This window comes from Sus scrofa, chromosome 5 (genome assembly GCF_000003025.6).
Source record: "Sus scrofa isolate TJ Tabasco breed Duroc chromosome 5, Sscrofa11.1, whole genome shotgun sequence".
NCBI lineage: Eukaryota > Metazoa > Chordata > Mammalia > Artiodactyla > Suidae > Sus > Sus scrofa.
In genome coordinates, this window is record NC_010447.5 from 65871906 (window position 1) to 65899476 (window position 27571).

General features: G+C 41.5%; 3 protein-coding genes across 14 annotated transcripts in view; 1 reads left to right on the forward strand and 2 right to left on the reverse strand.

Moving 5' to 3' along the window:
• The window catches only part of DYRK4 (dual specificity tyrosine phosphorylation regulated kinase 4), a 62742-nt gene extending 56843 nt beyond the window's left edge, over window positions 1-5899 (reverse strand). The window contains exon 1 of the mRNA XM_021092445.1: window positions 5765-5899. The gene's annotated coding sequence lies outside the window, so the exon portion shown is untranslated. The remainder of the gene's footprint in view (window positions 1-5764) is intronic.
• On the reverse strand, window positions 372-25305 carry RAD51AP1 (RAD51 associated protein 1). The gene is made up of 9 exons (XM_001926380.4): window positions 25135-25305; window positions 20987-21036; window positions 19198-19339; window positions 15927-16036; window positions 14134-14220; window positions 13482-13637; window positions 9406-9567; window positions 5765-5914; window positions 372-1447 (listed from the first exon to the last, which is right to left on the reverse strand). The coding sequence occupies exons 1-9, from the start codon at window positions 25149-25151 to the stop codon at window positions 1308-1310; spliced, it is 1014 nt and encodes a 337-aa protein (XP_001926415.2). The 5' UTR covers window positions 25152-25305; the 3' UTR covers window positions 372-1307.
• Window positions 24845-27571, forward strand: part of C5H12orf4 (chromosome 5 open reading frame, human C12orf4) — a 47434-nt gene continuing 44707 nt past the window's right edge. For 4 of the 12 annotated variants that reach the window (XR_002343791.1, XR_002343792.1, XM_013988430.2 and 1 more), the window contains exon 1: window positions 25621-26546. Coding sequence is in view for 4 of the 12 variants with exons in the window: in XM_013988430.2 (XP_013843884.1) it covers window positions 26530-26546 (17 nt within the window). In the remaining 8 variants the exon portion in view is untranslated. Of the gene's footprint in view, window positions 26547-27571 lie in introns of all 12 variants that reach the window. The other 8 variants (XM_021090919.1, XM_021090924.1, NM_001243412.1 and 5 more) reach the window with 7 other exon arrangements.

Consider the following 27571-nt stretch of genomic DNA (forward strand, 5'->3'; position numbering starts at 1 on the left):
TTATGGTTAAACTGTAAAATATGGAGAAGCTCAATACCATGTAGAAAACATGCTTCCAAGAGAGGGTGGGGTGGGTGAGAAGGTATGTGACAGTGTCAAATATATACCAGATAAGAAACAAATATACTGGAGTTCCCTGGTAGCCGAGCAGGTAAGAATCCAGCATTGTCACTGCTGTGGCACAGGTTCAATACCTGGTCCAGGAACTTCTGCATGCTGTGGGTGCCAGGAAAGAAAGGAAGGAAAGGAAAGGAAGAAAGAAAAGAAAGAGGAGGGAAGGAAGGAAGAAAGAAAATACAACAGCAATAGGCAAATGCTCACTTGAATCATAATTCTAACTTATTTTCATATTAACATAGATGCTTCCATGGTTAACATGATTCAAAAATTTTTTATTAAAAAGTGACCAGAAGCTGGTTGAAATTCTCACCATAAATATAAAATATCTATCACTCTTTTTATTCACAGAGAGCACAGATCCAAGCTTCCCGAAGAGCTGTATTATCTAACACAACAGGGATGACCGAGTACTTAACAGCCACTCTCTAAAGCACAGGCCCAACATAAAGTGATTAAGAAACGGCTCTTCCCCTTGGCGTTTACAACAAAAAGGCAAGTCTTTTTTTTTTTTTTGGCAGAGCACTCATTTTATCATGAAATGTAGACAATTAGAGACAGATAGATGCATAGGTGTCAAGGAAAAGAGCATATCAAAACTTTCTCACTTTTATTAAAGGTTTTGACAATGCAGGCTTCATAAAACATCACAAAATTCTATTTGCTATACAATAGTCATCTACTTTTAAGTAGGAGACACACACTAGTACGGGAAGTGTTTGAAAGTGGAAAATAATTCTGAATTCTTAATATACAAAGATTTGGCTAAAATACGAAACATCATTACAATGAAACTAACAATGTAGCTTAAGTAACTTCTAAGATTTCAGAAATGTCTCCTGGGAGAAATGGGATAAACTCGGAACAAAGTTCAGGTGCTATAAACTAGACAAAGTCAGGAAAAAGCACCGTGTCACGAGAAAAGAGCAGCGTGTGATGTGGACATCCTCCATGTCAAACTGACAGCCACGTACGACAATGACTTATATACACAGAAAGGAGAGATAAGGCTCTTCAGAAGGAAACAGCAAACTTCATAAGTGAATCTGAAACAGCTTTTCAGAGAATGTAATCACAAAATGGGTAGAGATAATTTATACGACAAAGGATTCTTTTATATTACAATACCCTCCTCAAATATAAACAGGCTTATAAAACAAAGATCCTCTTAATCAAACATTGCCTTGCTGCTACACACAACTACTAGCGGCGCTGGGATGCAAAGGTTTAACTCGTGCTAATCTGGACAAGCCAAGGCGGAGGCTCTGACTTGGAGACTTCACAGCCACTCCTGCCAGCGGGCGGCTGCTGCTGCCACTTCCCGATGCTGCTGCAAGAAGACACATCATTGGCTGTTGATCATGTTGGAAATCTCTTAACAAAGATCAGTTTATAAAACAGAAGAGGCAAAACCAAGTACTACAGATATTATCCTGCCATGCAGTTTCTATCAAGTTATACATATGTTACATCAAAAGAATGGGAAGTACTAAAGAGCAGAAAAAATATAGTGTTGCATATTTTTAAACATCCCCGGAGGCCACGGCAATGACATTAAAACTTTCAACCTGAAAGCTAAACAGGAAGGTTGGGAGCAAAGAACACTGGGTTGTAAGGGAGTAAAAAAAAAAAAAAAAAAAAAAAATCAATGTAACCATGATTTCTTTTTTTCTTTTTAGGGCTACACCTGTGGCACATGGAGGTTCCCAGGCTAGGGGTCGAAGCGGAGCTACAGCTGCCGGCCTATGCCACAGTCACAGCAACGCAGGATCCGAGCGGCATCTGCGACCTACACCACAGCTCATGGCAACGTTAGATCCTTAACCCACACTGACTGAGGCCAGGGATCGAACCCTCAACCTCATGTTTCCTAGTCAGATTCGTTTCTACTGCGTCACAACAGGAATTCCAATGTAACTATAAGTTCTAAAGTGGTAGACAAACTTAAGGAATTTTAAAAAATGCTGCCACTTTTTTTTTTTTTTTTTGGTCTTTTTGCCTTTTCTAGGGCCACACCCACGGCATATGGAGATTCCCAGGCTAGGGGTCTAATCGGAGCTGTAGCCGCCGGCCTACACCAGCCCACAGCAATGCAGGATCCGAGCAGTCTGTGACCTATACCACAGCTCACGGCAACACCAAATCCTTAACCCACTGAGCAAGGCCAGGGATCAAACCCCCAACCTCATGGTTCCTAGTTGGATTCGTTAACCACTAAGCCATGACAGGAACTCCAAAAATGCTGCAATTTTTATAAGTACTCCTTAAGGAATCTATTTTTTCAAATGTTAAATAACTTTAAATGTGACAAATACTTTTTTTAATTTATTTATACTAGTTTCATTATATGCTATCACTAATGTAGCAATTATTTCCATCAAGTATTAAATTTCAGAATTTATCCACATATATATGTTCATAGTTGATCATGATTGTAGCCATAATAGTATAACTTTGTGTACTTTTTTCAATCAAAGGTTTTTATAAACTTTCTGTGTTTCTAGTCATCTGATTTAACATTCTTTTTTTTTTTTTTTTTTTGTCTTTTTGTCTTTCTAGGGCCACACCTGCGGCATACGGAGATTCCCAGGCCAAGTGTCTAATTGGAGCTCTAGCTGCCGGCCTACACCAGAGCCACACTACATGGATCTGAGCCATGTCTGCGACCTACACCACGGCTCACAGCAACACTGGATCCTTAACCCACTGAGTGAGGCCAGGGATTGAACCCGAGTCCTCATGGATGCTAGTCGGGTTCACTAACCACTGAGCCATGACAGGAAACCCTCATTCTTTATTTTTTTTAACTCGGTGAATTTTATTATATTTGTAGTTGTACAACCATCATCACAACCCAATTTTACAATTCCATTCCAAACCCCCAGCCTGTCCCTCCCCCAACGACCTGTCTCCTTTGGTACCCATAAGTTTTTCAAAGTCTGTGAGTCAGTTTCTGTTCTGCAAAGTTCACTGTATCCTTTTTTCGGATTCCACATATAACCGATAGCATACGATGTTTGTGTATTACTGTCTAATTCCCCCCCCCCCTTTTTTGGCCACCCTGTGGCACATGGAGTTTCCATGCCAGAGATCAGATCTGAACTGCAGCTGCGGCAACACCAGAGCCTTAGCTGACTATGCCAGGCTGGGGGTCAAACTTGCATCACTGCAGAGATGCTGCCAATTCCATTTTACCACAGTGGGCACCCCTGATTTATCATTCTTAATTGCATGTACATGCCATATATTGATCAAATTCCTACAACAGACTTTTGGTTGATTCTAGTTTCTATTTTTCTATAAATGCCTCTTAAAAAAAAAAATCTAACCACTTACTACTTTTACTTTTTCTGAATTCTTTTAAATAATAAATTCCCAACAGTAGTTCCTAAGTCAAAAGACAGATTTATTTTTATGGCTCCTGTTAAGATGTCCTGTAAAGGGATTATAAATTTATAGGAAAAATTATACCTGCTACCTTACAACCCAGAGTGTACTGGTTGATATAGGTTTATAATTTCCTAGTATCTTATTTTAATTCACATTTCCTTAATTAGCAGTGAGATTGCAATTCTTTTCATATTCATTTCTAGTTGCACCTCTTGGGGGAAGCAGTATGTTTATGTTCATTTTCCCATTGGAATCTTTTTTTTCTCATTGGAATCTTGCTAGTCTTCTCAGTCGTGTAAGACAGCAGACTAGCTGGCAACCTGAGGGTCAAATCCCACTCTTAGAGATACCGTTTGGTACACATGGTATTTTAAAAAGTCGACTTTTAAAAACTGGGAGTTTTCACATTAAAAATTAGATTTCTGGCTTCTCTTAAAAAACTCAGGCCCATAACCCTGCATGTGAATGTCTGGGGGTGGGGATGGGAGGGTGGGCAGAGTCCTGGCTGCTCCCTTCCAGAGGGTGACAGCTCTCAAGGGCAGCAAGGCCCACTCTGCAAGCTTGGTCCCAGGCCCCCTCCACTCACTGATGTCACCTGGGCTGCCCTTCCCCACAGTGAATCCATAAGCACTTCGTGTTTTATGACACTGACTCTTTATCCATCACTCCATTATTTCCTTTTTAGCCTTTTGATTACGCTACCTTGCAATTTCTATAGTCATTATACTAATTCTTTTACATTTCTTTTGCTGAGGAATCACTAATTATTCTCAAAAGAAGTACACTAAGGATTATCCTTTAAATGATACAGCATCATTATCTCAATAACTAATCGTCCTCCTTTCTCCTCCAAAGAACTTGAAGTCCTCCCTAAAGTCTTAGAATTTTTAAACAGAAAAGACTTTAAGATTATATAGTGCCTGAGATTTCAGACGATGAAATGGAGTCTCAGAGAAATTAAGTAATTATCCAGTCGCAGGCCTGAGTCTGTCCAGGAATACCTGGTTCTCATCAGGGGAGTGACTGCTGCGTACCAATCAAGAAGAGTCATGGAAAAGACGAGAAGTAAACTTGTGAGACCGTGACGAGTGAAGAAAGACACCCCAGAGGGAGGAAGAACGCATAGTGCCAAAGGCACAGAAAGTGCATCGATTCCACTGCAGAGGGTTCATGTGGCTGGACAAGGGGAAATGGTCAAGGACTAGTTAGCAGGGGATGCAAGGAGCAGGCCTGGGGTAGGGTTTTAGGGAAGGCAAGACGGGAGAAGGATTAGCGAGACCTGGCTGTGGAGCAAAAGAAAACAGAGAGAAGCCAAATGTGTAAGAGCTGAAGGTCAAGTTTGCCACATGCAGGGATTCCCAAGGATTCTGTCAGACTTTGGAAGTCAGTGGGTCTTGGGCAAAGAGATTTCTTGACAAAAATATATAACAGGACTCATCCTCTTCTTTTTAGGGCCACACCTATGGCGTATGGAAATTCCTGGGGTTGAATCAGAGCTGCAGCTGAGGCCTACACCACAGCCATGGCAACGTGGGATCCATGGAGCTGCATCTGTGACCTTCACCACAGCTTGCAGCAATTCCGGATCCTTAACTGACACCCTCACAGAGACAATGTTGGGTCCTTAACCTGCTGAGCTACAATGGGAACTCCTATAACAGGAGCCGTAAACACTGGTACTCATTCACTATAATTCTACTTCTAGGAATTTATCGTAGGAAAATAAGGGATGTGCCCACAGAGGTCTAAAATAAGGACGTTGGAGTTCCTGTCATGGCGAAACGGAAACAAATCCAACTAGGAACCATGAGGTTGCGAGTTTGATCCCTGGCCTCGCCCAGTGGGTTAAGGATCCAGCATTGCCATGATCTGTGGTGTAGGTTGCAGATGCAGCTCAGATCCAGCGTTGCTGTGGCTCTGGTGTAGGCTGGTAGCTGTGGCTGCGATTAGACCCCTAGCCTGGGAACCTCCATATGCTGTGGGTACAGCACTAAAAAGACAACAAAAATAAATAAATAAAATAAAAATAAGGATGTTTGTGCTTACTGTAACTTTATTTATAACAACGAAAAAATAACCTGGATGTTCAAATATGAGGGAATAATAAGTGATGAATGAATACAGCAACTAAGAACCTTGGTTTGAAGACTACATAATAATATGAGGAAATGCTCATATGTGACATTTACAACTAGGAAAAAAAATCCTACCAGTTTTTGAAGCCCCTGCCCTTGAGCAATCAATAAATACACCGTACCTGGTGGGACCCACTTAGGTCTCCTGCTTTCAGCCGAAGGACTGCATATTTGTAATGGCTTCTCAGTGGCCTCTGAAGAAACAGAAACCTTTTTTGGCAAGGGCTGAGATTCTGACTTGACGGCAGATGGAGCAGAGTGTACTGAAGTCACTTATTTGAAAAATACACATAGAAAAAGTGTTAGAGAGGAAAGATAAAGTTTAGGATGTTGTGTGAAAATTATAAAATGACAGAATCTTATACAAACAAAAAAGTATCATAAATGTGAAAAATCAATTATAATTATCATTAATCATCAAACATTTATTGAGAACCTAAGAACAGCCCTTTTTTATGAGCACTTCTATGCTAGGAAGTATGCTAAGCACATCATAAACATTACCTTTAACCTTAGAGCAACCACGATACAGAAATTACCATCTCTACTGTCAGTTAAGGAAACACAGAGGTTAAATAATCTGCCTGTAGTTAATAGCTAGGAAGTGTCCAAGCCGGGACTGGAAACCAGGTCTGACTCTGAGTCCACACTTGTAACTGTTACACAATAGTGTCTCACTCTAGGTTAGAGTATCCTGCTCCCAAGGAACTCATGGTCCAGTCACTAGACTCTAGTAGTAGAAAGGGCACAGAAGTGAAGTGTACAGTGCAATGTGGTAAGAGAGATGAGACTTTAGACGTGGGCTCAGGAGCTGTATGCGTAGAAGCATCTTGCCGATGGTGGGGTAAAGCACACCACCTGGATGGCTTTATGGCTATCCCGGTGAGAAGAGGAAAGGGCCTGCGCTAAGAGGAAGGAAAACCAGCAGATTGGACATCTCTTAGTAATCAGAGGGGAGGGCAGTGCTGGAGGGGAGGAAATAACCAGGACTTGCAAGTTCCTGCCGCTGGAACACTGCTTGATGGCGCCATCTACCCAGAGAATGAACACAGAATGGGAGTAGGTTTGAGTTTTCTGGTTTTTTGCTTGTTTTTGATGGAGGGAGGTAGGGAGGTAGGAAAAAAAATCACTTTTAGTTAATGCTTGCTTTGAGATACCTAAGGAGCATCTTATTTACCTGAAGGCCTATTATACCTAAGGGCATTATCCATAGGCATGTGAATTTTCACTGCATACCCGTCTTTTTTTTTTTTGTCTTTTTGTCTTTTCTAGGGCTGCTCCTGCGGCATTTGGAGGTTACCAGGCTAGGGGTCTAATTGGAGCTGTAGCCGCCGGCCTACGCCACAGCCACAGCAACTTGAGATCTGAGCCTCGTCTGCAACCAACACCACAGCTCACGGCAATGCCGGATCCTTAACCCACTGAGCAATGCCAGGGATCGAACACGCAACCTCATGGTTCCTAGTCGGATTTGTTAACCACTGCGCCACGACTGGAACTCCTGTATACCCGTCTTAATGTTAGTAACTACACCCCCTGATCAGCACCATCCGTCCAACAGGCTTTTCTGCAATGATGGGAAGACTCTGTATTTCGTGCTGTCCAATGTGGAGGCCACCTGCCACATATAGTTAGTGAGCACCTGAAACGTGGCTAGTAAAACCAAGGAACTGGCTTTTAAATTTTATTTTTAATTAACTTAAATGTGATAAAGTTACTTGTGGCTGGTGGCCACCATAATGGACACCACAGCTCTTGAAATTTCCTCTATCAAGGAAAAAATTATAACATGTACCAGATTGAAGACACTCAAAGGTTACTCAATATGTTATTACTGGGACTAGAAATATAATCCATCTTTCCGAATTCTTAATTTCATTATTTGGCTGTTAAATTTTACTTCTAATATCACATGGTAAACTTTCTTGTGAAGCAACTTGCTCCAGGATAAAGAAATATTTAAGTGGTAAATGGCAACTTGGAAAGCGAATTTATTTTTAGCTTTTAGAGTGTCTTGGTGAGAAGGCATAAACAAAAATCTAAAGAAAACATAAAATATATTCATGTTAGGTTTTTTCATATCGTCAATGACCTTCTCCTATCAGTCTATATAGGCGGCTCCTTAAAGATATTTATCTCCTAACTCCCCAGAACGTGTGCACATGTTATCTTATACAGCAAAGGGACTTAAGTGGGATTACATTAAGAGACTCGAGGAGTTCCCGTCGTGGCTCAGTGGTTGACATATCCGACTAGGAACCATGAGGTTGTAGGTTCGATCCCTGGCCTTGCTCAGTGGATTGGGGATCCGGTGTTGCAGTGAGCTGTGGTGTAGGGTGCAGACGAGGCTCGGATCCTGAGTTGCTGTGGCTGTGGCGTAGGCTGACGGCTGCAGCTCCGATTCGACCCCTAGCCTGGGAACCTCCATATGCCGTGGGAGCGGCCCAAGAAATGGCAAAAAGACAAAGAAAAAAGGCGGGGGGGAGACTCGAGATGGGGAAGTAACCTGAATTGTGCGAAGGGCCCAGTGTACTCACACGGGTCCTTGTAAGTGAAAGTGAGAAGCAGAGAACAAGAGTGATGTGATGGCTTTGAAGAGGGAAGTGGGCCACCAGTCAAGGCAAGCAGGCAGCCTCAAGGCTAGAAAGGGGATTCTCCCCTCAAGCCTCCACAAAGGAACACAGTTCTGCCAATGCTTGATTTTAGCCCAGTGAGAGGCATTTTGAATCTGTGACCTACAGAACTGTGAAATAATAAATTTGTGTTGATTTAAGCCACTGAGTTTGTAATAACTTTTTACAGCAGCAATGGGAACTCATACACAGCTTTATCTCTAAAAACCCGGCATTTAAAATCTTATTTCTGGAAACGATGAATTTGCCAATTAAAAAAATCAATTAAAACCTCACTAATCAGGAGTTCCCTTCGTGGCTCAGTGGTCAATGAACGCTAGGATCCTTGAGGACTCAGGTTCGATCCCTGGCCTCGCTCAGTGGGTTAAGGATCCAGCATTGCCGTGAGCTGTGGTGTAGGTCACAGACACAGCTTGAATCCCGAGTTGCCGTGGTTGTGGCATAGGTCGGCAGCTGTCCAATTTGACCCTTAACCTGGGAACCTCCATGTGCCGCATGTGCAGCCCCAAAAGAAGCAAAAAACAAAATAAAACCTCACTAATTCAGAATATAGTGGCAGGAGGAGCATGACTCAATCAATACTTCTTATTTCTTAGTAAGTACTCAGCACCAGTACTCAGCCCTGGGCTATTTCAGGTGAGAACAATGCCCACAATTAATAAATGGGGTCTGAATAATGGAAATTTTAGTTTCAAATAGCACATATATTTAACAATGAAGACATAAATGTCTGTCAGTATGTAAAGTAAATCAGGGTAAAGGAAGTTATATTTCACAGTAATCTGTTATCTATTACGAACTCAAAAATATCCAAACTTCTTTCACACAAGTATTCCATATTTAAGTCATCACAAGTTCCAAAGTTTTATTTTAAAACTGGTTTCTAAATGAATTCATTTTGAAGAAACCAAAAAGCCTCAAACACGTGATTGAAAGGTTCTCAACTCAAAGACTGAGAGACCCGTGACAGGGAAGGTGGAGGCTTGTACCCACCGGCTCTGACCCCACCTGCTCTCTTCCACGGATTTTCATGGGAACGAACACCGGCAAGATGTTAAGAGAACACAGGCCACGGAGAGAAACCCACTAAGTAAACCCAACACACTTGCTCTATTCAGGGCTGCGCTTACCCACAGCAGCACGTCTAGATTTAGGTTTCTTCTCTTTCTTTTCAACTGGAGATTTCACCTTCACTTTTTGCTTTTTGATTTCTTTAACTTTGCTTTTTCTCACAGTGAGGGCTTCATCATCCTCACTCTCACAAAAATCAGAATCATCCTCAGAATCGTCACCTGAAATAGAAGATTACAAACCTCATCTCGGTTCTGAAACGTGAAGCTTCTAGTGCCTCCACTTTGGCTTCTGCCCCAGACTCCGGTGCCCTCTGTGCTGTGCCATCTCCAGGGGCGAAACCACACACAGTGGCCTAGTTTTGGGTCTCAGCCTCTCTACTTACATGTCGTGTGGTGTCAGAAAAGTCACTGACTTCACAGGGCTTCAATTTCTCATGTATAAAATGGGGAGAACCCTAAGACCTACATCACAGGGTTGGTGTGCAGACTGAGCGAGTTAATACAGGCAAAGGATAACATGTGCATGCAGCGAGCAGAAGAGAATTGCTTGCTCTCACTGTTGTCATTAACCTCCCATCAGTAATCATAAGGATTCCGAATTTATCAGTTTAACTCAGTAACTTCTGAGAAAAATAGCTGGATAATATTAGCTGCTCTTACAAAACGTTAACTTTGATGGTAATTTCACCGTATACCTTCCCTTAATCGCACAAACTTCAGCACTGCAGAACAGAGATCCACTGGGAACTGAGAAGAGACAAACGGCACCCCAGCAGTCTTAACTGACGATGATTTCATCTGGGACACACCCCGGCTCTCCCACACACTCTTTTCTGGGCTGCAGGAGGTGATATTAGCCGGTGATAAAATGTATTACGTAGCTACAGCTGCTTTAGAAGAGAACGTGCAGAACAACCAATAGTCAAGCAATAATTCTTCTATTTTTTGGTGAGTAGGGGGATAAGAAGGCCATGTCTTATAAATAATAAACTCTGACAATTAAGTGTAAATAAGGATTAGCCCTATATTCATAACAATTTTTTTTTCCACTTTTTTATATTACGAATGCAGTTCATGGAGCTCCCTGGAGGCCTAGTGGTTACAGATGCAGTGTTGTCACTTCTGTGGCGCACGTTTGCGCCCAGGCCTGGGAACTTGCACTTGCTGTAAGTATGGCCAAAAAATAAACAAACAAAAAACCAAACGCAGTTCATGCTTACTGTAGGAAATGTAGACTGTGCTACAAAATATTAAGAAGGAGGCCCACTCTCTAACCTCCTCACTTTGAGATAACCACTGTCATGCTCACCACCCACTGACAGTACCTACCCAGCTATCTATGGAATAACATAGTCTATGTAAAAAACAAAAAAAATATATATGAAAAATTTTAAACACTCACAACAGGTGACAATAAAACTAACACCCAGATTCAACAATCAGCAATATTTTGCTGCATCTCATCTGTCTTCTCTTTTCCCCTTTCTTCTCATGTCTATAAAAATAAACCCAAGGCACTGTGGCATTACACTCCTACATACTTCACAAAGCATCTCTGAAAAACACGGACCTTCAAAAAACACAACAATGTCATCATCCTATCTAGCAATATTAACAAATGTTTCTGGGTATCATCTTCTACCCGGTCCATATTAGTCACTTTTAGTACAGAGCAATATCCACCCCTCTTGTCCCCCAGCTCTGAGTCGATGGGAGAGAGTCATTCTTGGCTTAGGGTGGATGAAAATGAGCTGTCTCACTCCTTGAAGTATATGGAGTATAAAAAGAATGTTTGTCCTTGAACTGAAGGTAAAGCAGGCTTGGCTGGAGCATCTGAAGGAGGTTTACATATCTGCAAGACAGCGTAGACTTTTGCATTCTTGGGGTGAAGGACAGAGGAGGAGTCAGAAATTTGGAGAAGCAAGGAAAAAATCCTGTGCCTAAAGCTTAGTTTGTGAATCCACAGCCCTGGCTGGACAGCAGTTCTCACCTCCTCACTGATGAGCAGCTCCCGGAAGAGCTGAGATACTGCTCCTCAGGGCTGGAGCACACGACATTTGCAGGAAGCACAACTGTACAAGCAGTTTGGCAGAAACCATAATAATGAAGCCGGGAAAAACCAAACCAACTCTCAAAGAGCTGGAGAAACAACAGTCATTTTAGTCCACAAGTGATACACAAGCAGCTAAGGGCTATGTCTCAGAATCTATGAATTTTTAAGTATCTACTACTACATAAACCATAAATTGACACCTTAGGTATTTGTTTATTGTCTGTGTCCCCTTGCCGGAGTTTGAGCTCCATAAGGGCAGGAACTTTGTCCAATGCTATAATAATATCATTAAGTGTCTAAAATACAGTGCCCATAACAGGTACCCAACTATTTCTTGAATGGAGATGAACAAACAGGTTATTGTTGGTCAACTGCATGTTAAAAAGATAGCATCTGATGGCATAAATTTATGGATTTATTCATTTTAATTTTAGTTTGTATACCATGATGCTGTCAAGGTCACTATGCTTCCCATTTGCCCTAATCTCTGAATGAATCTGAAAACTATCACAAAAAAATACAGGTTTCACATCATTCCGACCTCAAAATGATTCGTGAATTTCCATTACTTATGGAAAAAAATTCTACACCTCTTAGGATGGGTCAGGGACCCTGCACAAACCTGCGCCAGGGGGCCTCTGCAGCCTCTACCACATTCTCCCTTCCCTGCAAGCCTCACTGGATACCTTGTATGTGTGCATGTGTTTCCACATCTTTTTTTTTTTTTTCTTCCAGTTTTATTGAGATATAACTGACATGCAGAACTATGTAAGTTTAAGGTGTTCAGCATAACGATGTGACTTACATGCATCACGAAATGATGACCACAATGGGTTTAGTGAACATTGACCATTTCATACAGGTACAAAATCAAAGAAATAGAAAATAAAATGTTCCTTGTGATGAGAACTCTAGGATTTGCTCTCTTACTTACTTTCATGTATAACATAGCACAGTGTTAATTTACTCATCATGTATGTTACACCCCAGTACTTGTTTATCTCATAACTGTAAGCCTGGTCCTCCTGACTGCCTTCATCCAGTTCCTCCTCCAACATCTGCTTCTGGTAACCACAAGTCTGATCTCTTTTTCTGTGAGTTTGTTTGTAAAGTAGAATTGACCTGAAACACCATGTTAGTTCCTGGTCCACAACATAGTGATTCGCTAATTCTATACGTTTCAAAATGACCACCACAGTTAAGTCAGTTACAGGATGTCACTTTACAAGGGTGTTATGCAATTACTGACTGTATTCCCCACACTGCACATTTCATGTCATGAACTCATTTATTTTGCAGTTAGAGGTTTGTCCATCTCAACTCCCTCAACTATTTCTTTCCTCTCTGGCAACCATGTTTGTTCTCTGTATTTATGACTGTATCTGTTCTGTTTGATTTGCTTTATTTTTAGATTCCACACCTAAGTGAAATCACATCTAAGTGAAATCACACAGTATTTGTCTTTCTCTGTCTGACTTACTTCACTTAATAAAATGCCCTCCAGGTCCATCCACACTGTTGCAAGTGGCAAGAATTCATTCTTCTCTTTGGCTGAGTAGTATTCCACTGGGTGTGTGTGTGTGCATTAAATACATACATATGCACCACATCTTCTTTATCCATCCATCTGCTGCCAGGCCCTCAGGTTGCTTCCATACCTTGGTTATTGTGAACAATGCTGCAATGAACATAGGGCGTGCACATATCTTTTCCAATCAGTTTCTATTTTCTTTGGATAAATACCCAGGAGTGGAACTGCCGGATCATCAGGTAGTTCTATTTTTAATTTTTTGAGGAATCCCCAGCATCACCGAGTTCTTGTACGTGCGCTTGTCCATTCTGTTGTTTATACCCTTCTATCCGTCAGAAGTGCTATTTCACCCCAATGCTACTCATTTTTCAAGGCATGGCTTAAAGGTCACCTCCAGATACAGCTTCCCCCAAATGCCACAGCTGAATTTAACAGTCCTGAGTGTGCACACAGTCTGTGCACACCAAACGTTTAGCAGTGTTTTGCATACATCAATGGTCTTTTTACTGACTCTCCATGGGGTTAATGCAGAGTTAGGACATAACTCACCTGTTGCAAAGTCTGGTTCGGAGTCACTGTCGCCGTCACCGTTGCCGTCACGGCCGTCCAGGAGGATCTTCCTCTGCTGGACCGTGGCTTGGGATGCTGCCTTTCTCCTCCCTCGAGCACCTCGAGAATCACCTTCCTCGGTGATCTTATCCAGATCTGCAGGACACACAAGTCAACAAAACTTTTTGTGCCAGGTACCATGAAAGAACTGTGGAGTGGACTTCTATTGCACCTGCTGCTTGTATCTGCCCCACTTCGTCCTTCCTGTGCTTCTAGCAATAGATCACACAGCCCAATCCAGGCCAATAATTCATTAGTCTCCTGGCACCAGTGTGAGTTAAGCCTAAGTCCAAGACCCAAACTGACAGAGTCTTTCCCAAGAATTTTCAAACTGGAGCTGGGAAGATGTAGGCCCTTTCTTCAGTGTTCAAGTGCCGTCAACTAGAATCCAAGGGCAGTCACGACCCTTCACCAGGGAAGAAGCTGGGTCTGCAGTGAAAGAGGGGAAAACTGAAACAGAAAGAGACGAAGGAGAAGAGGTGACAAGAACCTTCACAATTTAAAGACCTTGGTTCTAGTTACAGTTTCAAGAATGTAAGTAAAAGCTAGAAAAAGATGGAAAAAATAAATATTATTAATACAAAAAACTCACCTAAATAATCACTGGCTACGCTGCAGTTGGAGATATGAGGAGACTTAACTGTCGTTTCTGCGTTTCCACTGCCATGTTCATCAGTGCCTAAATGCAAGGAAGAAAAAAAGGACGTGCAGACGCACCTTAGTCAAGCAATGTCTAGAAACAGGAAGGTAAGTGCTCAAACCTAATAGCATTTAGCTACAGACCAGTACCAGTACCAAACCAGCACCAAGCTCTTACTTGGAAAGGCTAACAAACATATAGTTGAAGTCACACAGACTTAATTAGTTCAAATTCAGGCTCAACCACTTTACCTCTACGACCAGGAGAAAGATGCCTATGTTCCATAAGATTCAATCTTCTCATCTATAATGTGGAGATGAAAACTCTGCGGGGATTAAATGTTGATCGAATGTGGAAACTGCTTATCGTAGTGCCTGGCATACAGGTAACAGTTCATAAATATTAACTGTCATTTCTAGGTAGGCAGATCCATGCTTTCACTAACATAAAGACTTCTGAATCATTATTATAACTTTAAAGTGATCGGGAGTGTTTTAAGAGGACTTTAAGTCATGATGATTGGGACTACAAATCCTAGGGCTACGGGGCACATTACTCTAGAAGGGGTAGTTCCAGGGAAACCCTACTATACATGCCACAAAGTTTTATAGGAAGAGACTTTCATTTTCTTAATTTTACTTATTTGGCATGTGGCAGCATGTGGAAGTTCCCAGTTCAGGGATCAAACCTGTTTCACAGCAGTGATCTAAGTCACTGCAGTGACCAATACTGGATTTCTATCCCATTGAGCCATAGGAAACTCCCTCATTTTCTCCATTTTATTTATTTTTTATTTTTGTCTTTTCTAGGGCCACACTTGTGGCATATGGAGGTTCCCAGGCTAGGGGTCTAATTGGCGCTATAGCCGCCGGCCTACACCACAGCCACAGCAACGCTGGATCCTGAACCCACTGAGCGAGGCCAGGGATTGAACCTACAACCTCATAGTTCCTCGTCAGATTCGTTAACCACTGAGCCACGTCAGGAACTCCTCTTCATTTTAGTTATAGGACAATTATCTTTTTAAGTTTCTTTGATTCTTGATTACTAAAAGGGCCACTAATCAACACTATCTCATTTATTTATGACCAAGAGGCCAGAGTGACTTAAACATTTATACCCCTAAATAAGCTAATGGGCTGAAAATATCCTACAACATAAAAGAAGTTAGGCCAAAGCAATTTAATCCAAAAGGCATTTTTAGCAATTTCACTGTCTTTCCCAGGAATGATTTCTGTCTCTCCAGAATGTCAATATTGCCATCTGCTGCCTAGCTGCCAAAAACATTGAAGGAGAAAAATCCATAGAGAAAGCCAGAAGTCATAAATCTATCACGTCTATTGAGCTTGCTCAACCAAATTAGTACCCTTAACCCTTGTAAATAATAGGTATTACCATCATTAGAGCATGTTTAACTAATTTCAATTCGGAGAGAAAGGAGGTGATTGTTACGAGGTATAGATCAATTTATGCAATCAAGAAGTTTTCACTGTATACAAAGATGTACTTTGGACACATAGGGTCACCATCCGTGTCCTCAAGTGGACTCGGAGTGTCAGACAAAGACGTATTTACCTGTGGATGAGATTCATGCAGCTGAGTAAACAAGCAATACCCTCTGTAGATTGCTCCTTTTACAGTCCCAAGTATTAACAGTATATTCTTTGGATGTAATTTCATCCAAAAAAATTATTTCAAAAGCAGTAAGAAGGTTTTAAAGATAAATATACAGAAAATAAAGTTACTTTTATCTTGACAGTCCTCCGCATCAATGGTGACAGTTGGAAGTTCCTTCACTGATAAAGCCAGTGCGACTTCTAAGTCTCTCTGGTATAGCTTGTCATCTAAAGCCATCCTAAAAAAGACGCACAAATAATACTGAGTTTTTAAACTCTCAATCTCAACTAAACTGCAAAACTTGAGATTTTCCTCAATGACCATCTCAGTTTCCAACATCAGAAAGATGTTCTTAAATAATAATCACGATCATAGGTGCCCTTTAATGTGAAGCCTCCTGAAATAAAACAGTATCATGTTGGACCCAGCAGAACAGATTCAAAGCAGGAGAGCATGTGCTGACTGTCCTTTTTGTTGTGATGTCTCTGATCCCCACCAGTTCCATCCAGGTGGGAAGCACTTATCCAACAGAGAATAGACTTGGTTCAAACATCACTCACTTGGAAATCTTCCTTGACCCCGTCCACCCTCTTTAGACAGCTATTACCGCTCTTATGTTAAATTGAAATTACTTTTTTTTTTTTACATCTGTTCTGTTCCATCTGGATTTTGACAAATATTTCAGCAAGTAATCTGTGGGAGGCACTGCACTAGACAGGATATTAAAAGTGCCCTCAAAGAGCCTGCAGTTGAGGAGGTAAAGGAAATAAGTGATGCTAATAATTATCCCACATAAACAGACCATCATGTCTCCTATCCGAGGTGGTCAAAAGTGCTGTGGTGTGTAAGAGGGAAAGAAAGCAAACACAGGTGAGAAAAAGATGACATAAAGGAGGAAACACTGAAATGCACCTTGAAGCATTTACTATTTTTTAAAATAACAGGTTTGTTGAGGTATGTCACATAGCATAAAATCCACTCTTTTAAAGCATACAATTCAGCAGTTTATGTATGTTCAGAGTTGTGAAACCATCACCACTCTAATTTCAGAACATTTTTATCACCCAAGAAAGAAACCTCACACCCATTAGCAGTCCCCATTTCCCTCCCCAGCATCTGTCAGCCACTAGTCTATCTTCTGCTCCCATGGACTTGTCTATTCCAGACACTTCACACTAACGAATTCATGTAACACGTGGCCTCTTGTGCCTGCATCTTTGGCTCACCGCGATGTTTTCAAGGTTTACCCATTTGTTTCTCTTGAGGAATGATATTCCACCATATGGATAGACCACATTTTACTTATCCATTCATCAGGTGATAGACATTTGGGCTATTTCCATTTTTTGGATATTATGACTAATGCTCCTATGAATACTCAGGTACAGGTTTTTGGGTGGGCAGATTTTTATCTCTCTTGGGTATATATACAGGCTGGGTCCTATAATAACTCTGTTTAACATTTTGAGGAACTGCCTGCCACTTTGTTATCCAGTGTGGCCACACCATTTTTACATTCCCAGCAGCAATGTGTGAGGCTTTCAGTTTCTCCACATCCTCCTCAACACTTGCAACTGCCTGTCTTTTTGCATATAGCCATCCCTGTGGGGATGACATACCCTTTGTGGGTTTGATTTGTTTTTTTGCCTACGGCTAAGGATGTTGAGTACCTTTGCATGTGCTTACTGGCCATTGTATGTCTCCTCCAGAGAAATGTCTACTCAAGTCTTTTGCCCACTTTTTTATTTATTTATTTTTTTGTCTTTTGTCTTTTTTGTTGTTGTTGTTGTTGTTATTGTTGCTATTTCTTGGGCCGCTCCCGCGGCATATGGAGGTTCCCAGGCTAGGGGCTGAATCGGAGCTGTAGCCACCGGCCTACACCAGAGCCACAGCAACGCGGGATCCGAGCCGCGTCTGCAACCTACACCACAGCTCACGGCAACGCCGGATCGTTAACCCACTGAGCAAGGGCAGGGATCGAACCCGCAACCTCATGGTTCCTAGTCGGATTCGTTAACCACTGCGCCACGACGGGAACTCCCTTGCCCACTTTTAAATTGGGTCATTAGCCTTTTTACTCTTGGGTTGTAAGAGTTCTCTATATATTCTGGATACAAGTCCCTTATTGGTTATATGATTTGCAAATATTTTCTCCCATCCATTGGGTACTTTTTGTTTTTGTTTTGTTTTTAACTATATTTTAAATGTAGTACAAGATGCTCAAAAACAAATAAAAAAGTGAAGAGAATGCCATGGCGTGAGTTTCTCTGTCACCTTCCCTCACATGGGTAGCAGTAAAGGATCACATGTCCTATGTCTGTCAGTATCCCTCCTCTGCCCAGCTCCTTCCCACACTGCAGATCTGAGGCCTCTCGGCACTTCCTTCCCTCATTTACCCCTCTCTTTGGTTCTAACTAATGGAACTCCAGCATTAGTCCAGAACTACAGGTCCTTTTCACTGCTGGACAGAGCTCAATAAGATAAAGAGAAAACATACATGTATTTTTAATTTTAGCCATACCTATGGCTTGCGGAAGTTCCTGGGCCTGGGATCGAACCCTCACCACAGCAGTGACCATGCCAGATACTTAATCCGCTGAGCCACATGGGAACCCCAGAGAGAAAAATTTTTTTATCTATAGAAAAATAGTTTAAATTCTCTTCCTTCTAGTTTCACCAGGATAGAATTGACATACAGCACTACGGTTTAAGGTGTACGATACAGCTGATTTGACTTACATACACCAGGAAATGATCACCACAAGTTTAGTGAATAGCCATCACCTCATATAGATATATGGTTTTAAATTTTATAAAACTGTCCTTACAAATGTAATTTTTAACAAAATAGTCTTCTAAGACCTGAGGACTTCAGAGGCAGGTGCCAGGTCTTGTAAGAGCAAGTTATACCTTCTAAACTTGGTGATTATGATTGTCTTAATACTTAAATGGGTATTTCCTATACATTTGTGAACTTGAAGTTTAGAAAGTCTTTTTAGGGCCACACTTGTGACATGTGGAAGTTCCCGGTCTAGGGGTTGAACTGGAGCTGCAGCTGCAGGCCTATACCACAGTGGTGCCAGATCCAAGCCACGTCTGTGACCTACACCACAGCTCACAGCAATGCCAGATGCTTAACCCACTGAATGAGGCCAAGAATCACACCTGCATTCTCATGGATACCATTTGGGTTCTTAGCCCACTAAGCCACAACAGGAACTCCAAGAAAGTCAGAAGGGGATTAATGGTATATCCTGGTTCTCCTTCCAACATGCACTAAACAAAATAAGACCTAGGATGCTGCTCAAATTTCTAATTTAGACTAAGAGTTTGAAGTATATCTCTCTTTCAAGCTAACAAAACTAATGTTGTATATTTACTGTATTTCTTACCTCTCACCTTTTTTTAGGGGTTTTCTCTTGTAGTGGGATGTCTTTTTCCTGGAGGTTCTTCAGTTTTGGTTCTGGTTTTTCTAGTTTTAACTCCTTTTGTGTTGTTCTGGATTTCTTACTTAACGGTGCGGTTGCAGGAACAAAATCATCTATGTGTGAATTAAAAATAAAAGAACATATGAAATTGCTTTTCCTAAGGAAGAAGCAAATAAAATTACTTTCTTGGTAGTTGGGATTCATTACCGTGTGTGTTCGAATTTTAAAGATAAACAAATTGTTTACTTTAAACAATTTAAAAAGTAACTGGTAGTATTTTATTTGTCTTTATTCTCACTCAGGCTTATCAACTTTGTTTTAGTGCTCTTTATTTTTTAAAATATCCATCTATTAAAAACTAATTCCTTTCATTGTACAACTACAAATGTAATAAATTCATTGAGTAATAATAAAAAATAAAAAATAAAAACTAATTCCTTGAAAAACTACAAAGGCAACTGAGCTGGTATATATAACTGGTAAAGAAAAAAAATGATTAAAATATTTTAAAACCATTAGAAAAATTAATAAAATTCCTTTTATAATTTTATCATATTGACAAACTGGAAGAAAATGATTTTTAGGAAAATTTCATAACTCAAGTCAAATATCTTCTTTCTAAGGCCCATTATTTATTCCTAATACATTAACCAAGCTAGGAAAAATAACAAGTATCAGAACTTGGAGGAAGAGAAAGCAGCTCCTTCTTAGGACTTTCACAATGGCAATATGTTTTCCTTCCATTACCTTAAGGCCCCTTCTCTGACCTTACCACAGTAACTTTAATTTCTGGCAAAGGGATGCTCTTCTCAGGTCCATTCTGTTCTCACAGGTTATTCTGTCCTACCAATCCTTAGGACTGATGTAGTTCTTCTGTTGACAACATAAAACTGTTGCTCTAGCTTTCAAACTCATACCTGACACATGTATGTGTACCTCCCAGGTACCCGTAGTCGGAATCACAAACTTTGGCATTTATTAACATGTGTTGTCTCTTTTATGCTTCCCCACATAGGACTATAGTGGCTTGTGACTTGCCCCTACCTCCATGCCATATAGTCTCCAGGACACAAGCAGCAATTTATAAATATTTAGTGACAGACTGACAATAATACTGAAAGGCTAGAAGTTACATTCTATGGTCTTTTCTCCAAAGTCTTACACACACTTAAGGCGAAAAACAGATTCCTTCAAACCAAGGAATTTCTAAATATCTGACTCACAGAAAACTCCCATGGTCTTAAGAAAGAAACCCAAAACTTACTTCGAAATATAATGTAATCTAACATGATGTTTCTCAAAACTTTTTGAACAAGGTTCTCTTAATAGCAGAGACAAGTAAATATATCACATAACAGGGTAAAGCTTAAGCCTAAGCTTTCTTCAAGGTCTTGGTTTATTGCAAATTAATGAGAATTTCACATTATATTCTATCACACATTTGTGTCTCAAAAACTGTGTGTTCTTCTCAGGGTAAGGGATAAGAGGACATGAACCCCACTGAAAAACATGGACCTAGCGTAGTTCAGATCTACAAAGCCACTCCACCTGGCCTGCTTGTTTATGACGTAGGCCAATATTTCTTGTCAGTGTAATTATCAGCATAATTATCCTAAATGCTTAGAAAATTATTTTTTCCAGACCTATCTCCCATATAATTGGGTAATATGTTCACTATTTTGGCTACACACACACACCCTATAATTTGTGAGGAAATAAATTTCTAAATCTTTAAAGCAGAAATAAGAAGCTCTACTTACCATCACTGTCAGAGTTCTCAAACTGGGAGTAATTGACTGGCTTCTTATGCCTGTGACCAAGACAGAAATTTTCGTTTACACAAATGTCAATTTCTCACCTCAACTCCTTAAGGCTGTTAACAGTCTTGAGTAAATAAAAACGTGTTTGGATTCCCTTAAGAATATATAAATTAAAAACATGATTTGTATTTTACAGCAAGTATTTTCCCTTGATAAGGGGAAAAAGTAATTCAGATAAGACACAAAGTAAAAATAATCAATATAATTAACAGTTAAAGTTTACAGACTGTTTAACTGCTCTTGGGTATGTCAACGTTCCTGGTGTGTGTATTCTTTCCTTTTATACATGCATTCCGTCTTCTTCATGACATTTTAAGTTTCTTGACACTAAAAACCGCTTTATTTGATCTCCCATAATATTAAATAATGTTCATTACACCAGAGACATTTAAAACACGTGACTGACTTTGTACTAGCTACCTGAAATGAATCTACATGCTGCGTTACAGGTCACTGGAAGAAAGAGATAGATAGTCAAAGTGAGTAAAATGAAGTCATTGCCTCTAGTCACTGAACTGAACTCTACTCTAGTTTTCACTTTTATCTTCTGCCAAACACCTAAGTGCGTATAACCCAGCTTGTCAGTCAGTTGGGACTTTCAAGTGAAAATGATGTTCTATGGAAAAAGTGGCTCAGGGCTCACACTTTATGCATCCTCATTTCCTCACGCAGGGTATTAAAACCAAGCCTACTCTGGTTACTCTCCCACTCTTTGGAGCAGGAATTTGAGAGCTGAATAAAATATGGAAACCTCCTTAGAGATACTGGGATTGAATAATAGTAAGATAAAATCAAACCTACTTTAAAAAAAGAGTATGCGGTTGGGCTACAATGAGTATAATAATTCTGTTTCACCAAGGACTCTCTTAAGTGAAAGTGGCATTTTCTTGTTTTTACTCTGAGCACATAGCAGTATTAAAAAAACAAACAAACAATAACAAAACAAAACAAACAAACAAAAAAAAAAAACACCAAAAGATGACTACTTGTATAGTTTGGTGCCACTGCCTTGATTCGTGTTAAGGCCCCAGCATTTCTACCTCCAGTGCAGTGCAAATGGCAGAATGGTTAAGAAAAGCATACAATGTCTTAATATTATCATGAAAATAGTTTTGATTCCATGGACCTCCTGAGAGGGTCTCAGAGACCCCTAGGGGTCTGCAGATCATTCTTTGAAAACCACTGTTCCAGGCAAAGGGAGGATGTCTTTGCTACTTGGACATTTGGAACCCATTTTAAACTCATGTTCAAAATGGAAATCTTGATCTGCCATATGCTCTGAACCTTTTCCTGGTCCTCCCCACCCCAGTTAATAACAAAGATCATCCACTCAGTAGCTCAGCCTAAAGATATTGGGGACTCATCCCTGATTCTCCTTTTTCCTTCCCTCCACATCTACTTCATCCCAAGTTGTCAGCAATATCTCCAAAATCTATCCCAAATTCGCCTGTCCCATTCCACATCCACTGATAACACCGTACTCCAGCCACTACCTAACGATAAACCACCTCCTAGCTGGTTTCCCTGTGCCCCTTCTGGTCATCCCCTCCTCCACTCACTCTCTACCAGCAGCCAGTGCACTATGTAAAACCCAAATTAGATTTCTCTCCCTTCCACTGACCTCCCACTGTGCTTAGAATAAAATCCAACCTCCTTTCTAAAGCCTTCAGGGCCCTACCTACTCTGGACCCTGTCTGTTTCTCTGATCTAACCCCCTATAACTGTCCCTGTTGCTGGCTAATGCCATAGCCTTAGGGATCTTCTTTCAGTCCCTCGAACATGGTCAAACTCAGGGCCTTGGCTCTTATTCCCTCTGCCTGGACTGCCCTGGACTTTGACTGCAGAGTTCCTTCTTATCACCCATATCTCAGCTGCTGCATTGTCTCCTGGGAAGGGCCTGTCCTAACTCCTCCACCACCGTCTGCTTTTGGATGTGTCCACAGCATGCAGAAATTCCCTGGCCAGGGATCAAATCCAAGCCACAGCAGTGACAACACAAAATCCTTAACTGCTAGGCCATCAGGGAACTAGGGAACTCCCTAACTACCCTATTTAAAGTAGGGGTCATGGAGTTCCCGTCGTGGCTCAGTGGTTAAGGAATCCGACTAGGAACCATGAGGTTGAGGGTTCGGTCCCTGCCCTTGCTCAGTGGGTTAACGACCCGGCGTTGCCGTGAGCTGTGGTGTAGGTCGCAGACGTGGCTCGGATCCCGCGTTGCTGTGGCTCTGGCGTAGGCCGGCGGCTACAGCTCCGATTCGACCCCTAGCCTGGGAATCTCTATATGCCGCAGGAGCAGCCCAAGAAATGGCAAAAAGACACACACACACAATAAAGTCTACAAATAATAAATGCTGAAGAGGGTCTGGAGAAAAGGGAACCTTCCTACACTCTTGGTGGGAATGCAAATTGTAAGTTGGTGCAGCCATTATGGAAAATAGCATGGAGGTTCCTCACAAAACTAAATACAGAACTACTGTATGATCCTACAACCCTAGTCCTGGGCCTATCTTTGGAAAAAAACTAATTCTAAAAGATACATGCATCCCAATATTCATAACAGCACTATTTACAATAGCCAAGACATGGAAGCAACCTAAATGTCCATCAACAAATGATTGAAGGAGTTCCCGTAGTGGCACAGTGGTTAACAAATACGACTAGGAACCATGAGGTTGCGGGTTCGGTCCCTGCCCTTGCTCAGTGGGTTAATGATCTGGCGTTGCCGTGAGCTGTGGTGCAGGTTGCAGACGCGGCTCGGATCCTGCGTTGCTGTGGCTCTGGCGTAGGCTGGTGGCTACAGCTCCGATTGGACCCCTAGCCTGGGAACCTCCATATGCCACGGGAGCGGCCCAAGAAATAGCAACAACAACAACAACAACAAAAAAGACAAAAAGACAAAAAAACAAAAAACAAAAAAAAAACAAATGATTGAAGAAGATGTGGTATATACACACAATGGAATAGTACTCAGCCATAAAAAATATGAAATGTTATTTTCAGCAACATGGATGGACCTGGAGATTGTCATATTGAATGAAGCAGATCAGAAAGAGAAAGACATATTTGTCCTATCACTTATATGTGAAATCTAAAATATGACACAAATGAATGTATTTACAAGACAGAAGCAGACTCAGACATAGAAAACAAGTTTATTGTTACCAAAGGGGAAAGGAGGTGGGGAAGAGATAAATAAGGAGTTAGGGATTAACAGATGCAAACTATTATATATAGAATGGATAAACAACAAGGTCCTACTGCACAGGGAACTATATTCAACATTCCATAATAAACTATAGTAAAGAACATAAAAACAAATATATGAGATACATATCATATACATATATATAACTGAATCATTTTGCTGTACATCAGAAACAAAACATTATAAATTAGCCACATTTCAACAGAATTTTAACTAATTGAAGTAGGGCTTTCTTCCTTCTCACTCTGTCTCACGTTGTGATGTTTATTTTCAGTCCCCTAAACTCATCCCTTGACTAGAATGCAACCTCCAGCACCTAGCACAGTACAGAAGTAAATACATCCAAAACTACTAAATGAATAGCCGACCCTAAGTCGCCATGGCACTCGACTGTGGTTAAGGAGAGGAACAGTTTCAAAGAGTACATTTAATGGAAAACGCAGAGGAGCCGGCGCCAACTGACTTACTAGCTCTGTGACTCAGGTAACCTGGCTTTTATGCCTAGCGTAAAAATGATAAAATGGGGAGACCTAAACTTTCTATATCAAAGAAGTATAGAGATGAATAAATGAAGTAACACATAAGCAGGAGCTCGGTGAAACGCAGAGCAATGTAAGCAGGTCTTATTTGAACGAGATGGATAAAAGAAAGGGCAGTAACTGCCGAGGGAGGCAAGAGACGGAAACAGCCAGGATGATAGGGCCCTTCAGAGGAGTGGGAGGCTCTCACTGGGGGCTGGCGCGTCTCCCAGTGACTGTCCACCCCGCCCCGCCATCGCTATCCTGGTCCTCTGGCCTACTCCTCCATCCTGTGCAGCAGACGCGGCCTGCAGCGACCTCCCGCCCTTCCACCCCATCCCGCCCGGATACCACGAACTACTCACCTCGCAGGCCGCACCATGGTCTCCTCCAAGGTAGGAAATATGCACTTCTTAGACTCCTGCTGGCATCTGCCGCTGCAGTTCCAATTCCCGCCTAAAACCAAATCCACAGCGCTCCGCCCGGCCGTCAGCCCTCCAATCCTCACCGGCCATCCCGGTTGCCGCGCATGCGCTCTGAAAAGCGCGCGTTAGTTCACGCCCTCCCGAGGCACCGCCTTTCCGCATCCGGTTCACCAGAGTCGAGTTCTTGTTTCGCCACTGCACTTTCGTCACAACAGTGGCTTCAGCGTCGTCCCTCAAGTGTAAAATAACAGTAGAAATACACCTTCCTACACTTTTTAAATTATTACATTAAGGGCAGTATGGAACGACAGGACATATAGAGCCATAAATTTTCCATGGGATGCCAGGAAAGAGGAAAAGATTAAACGAATCTGCTGAAACGGATCTTCCAGCTGTGAAAAATCAGGCTGTAGTCAGCTGACCAATTCTGCGCCAAGGCTCATTGACAGCGAGAAGTGAGAGGACCGCTGGGGCCTGTAGGACTGGGAGAGGTGAGCCCGCGGCGGGAGCGAGGAAGGCACTTAAAACCGAAACCCTTTAACAGGGGGGCTGTTCCCCTCCCTCGGCTGGGGCTTCTCGCCGAGACAGTCTGCCCTCCCTTTCCTGGCTTATTTAAACCTCAGAACCTCCACTCAATTGGCGGAGTGAGTTTGGTCCGGCCCTTCTCACATTTGATTTCAGCTCTGTTAATAATAACAAATCGGGGAGAGGGAACTAAAGTATTAATTTGTTGAAACATAGTAAGCCTAAAGGTTGCACCAGTTGAAACCATAATTAATGGTTTTTGTTTACTGAAAATATTGACCCTAAACAAGATTAGACTATAAACCCGTTATTTCCGTAGTCTTCAATTCCGTGCAAGATGTTCCTTTGCCTGCATCATGTGTATTCAGTTAGCAGCTCGGGTTTTTTCTCTGATATATTCTTACAGCTTCTTTCTATTATTATTTATTACTTTTACTAGCTTCTAGTTATTTGTCATCTTATGTTTGTCAGATGCTTCGTATTTATTATTTGGTTAAGCCTAATGACGGTCCTACAAGTTAAAAGGCTTTCTGGGGCCTATCCATGCTGAGACGTGGCATGGGAAAAAGAGCAGTAAGAGTGCCCTAGGCATAGGAAAAGCGTTCTGAAAGGTAGGGAGTGGCAAGAGAGGTTCGGTATTGAAAAATTTTCAGTATAGGTTGAAAAGTAAAGTCTGAATTTGTGTTGCGAAGAGGAGGTGCAGGTGCTGAAAGAAGAGTCTGGAGTATAAGCAGAGGCAGAGTAAACTACGTTAAGGAGTTTGAATTGTATCCTAACAGCAATGGAGAGTCATAGACGGATTTAAAGCAGATGAGCAACATGTTCTGGTAGGCATTTTTAAAAGATTACTATATAAATTGTCTTTTTGTTTTCTTTTTGGTTTCCTTTGCTGTGCAAAAGCTTGTCAGTTTGATTAGGTCCCATTGGTTTATTTTATTTATTTATTTTGTCTTTTTGCCATTTCTTGGGCCGCTCCTGCAACATATGAAGGTTCCCAGGCTAGGGGCCTACGCCAGAGCCACAGCAGCACAGGATCCGAAACGCGTTTGCGACCTACACCACAGCTCACGGCAACGCCAGATTGTTAACCCACTGAGCAAGGGCAGGGATCGAACCTGCAACCTCATGGTTCCCAGTCAGATTCGTTAACCACTGCGCCACCACGGGAACTCCCCCATTGGTTTATTTTTGCTTTTATTTCTGTTGCTTTGGGAAACTAACCTGAGAAAATATTCATAAGGTTGATGTCAGAGAATGTTTTGCCTATGTTATCTTCCAGGAGTTTGATGGTGTCTTGTCTTATATTTAAGTCTTTCAGCCATTTTGAGTTTATTTTTGTGCAAGCCGTGAGGGTGTGTTCTAGTTTCATTGCTTTACATGCAGCTGTCCAGGTTTCCCAGCAATGCTTGCTGAATAGACTGTCTTTTTCCCATTTAATGTTCTTGCCTCCTTTGTCAAAGATTAACTGACCATAGGTGTCTGGGTTTCTTTCTGGGTTCTCTATTCTGTTCCACTGGTTTGTATGTCTGTTTTGATACCAGTACCACACTGCCTTGATGACTGTGGCTTTGTAATGTTGCCTGAAGTTTGGGAGATTTATGCTTCCTGCTTGGTTTTTGTTCCTCAGAATTGCTTTGGTGATTCTGGGTCTTTTGTGGTTCCATATAAATTTTGGGATTGTTTGTTCTAGTTCTGTGAAGTAAGTCAGAAAGAGAAAGACAAGTACTGTATGATATCACTTATATATGTAATCTAATATACGGCACAAATGAACCTTTCCACAGAAAAGAAAATCATGGACTTGGAGAATAGACTTGTGGTTGCCAGGAGGTTGGGGGGAGGGAGCGGGGTG

Bases quoted from the DNA above. Each gene is read 5' to 3' on its own strand.
- RAD51AP1 (XM_001926380.4), bottom strand. The intron at 14,221-15,926 runs GTAACTTTATTT...CCTTGCATTTAG, and splicing joins GGAGGACTGTCAAGATAAAA to GCACTGATGAACATGGCAGT. The intron at 5,915-9,405 runs GTAAGCGCAGCC...TTTTCAAATAAG, and splicing joins ATCTAGACGTGCTGCTGTGG to TGACTTCAGTACACTCTGCT.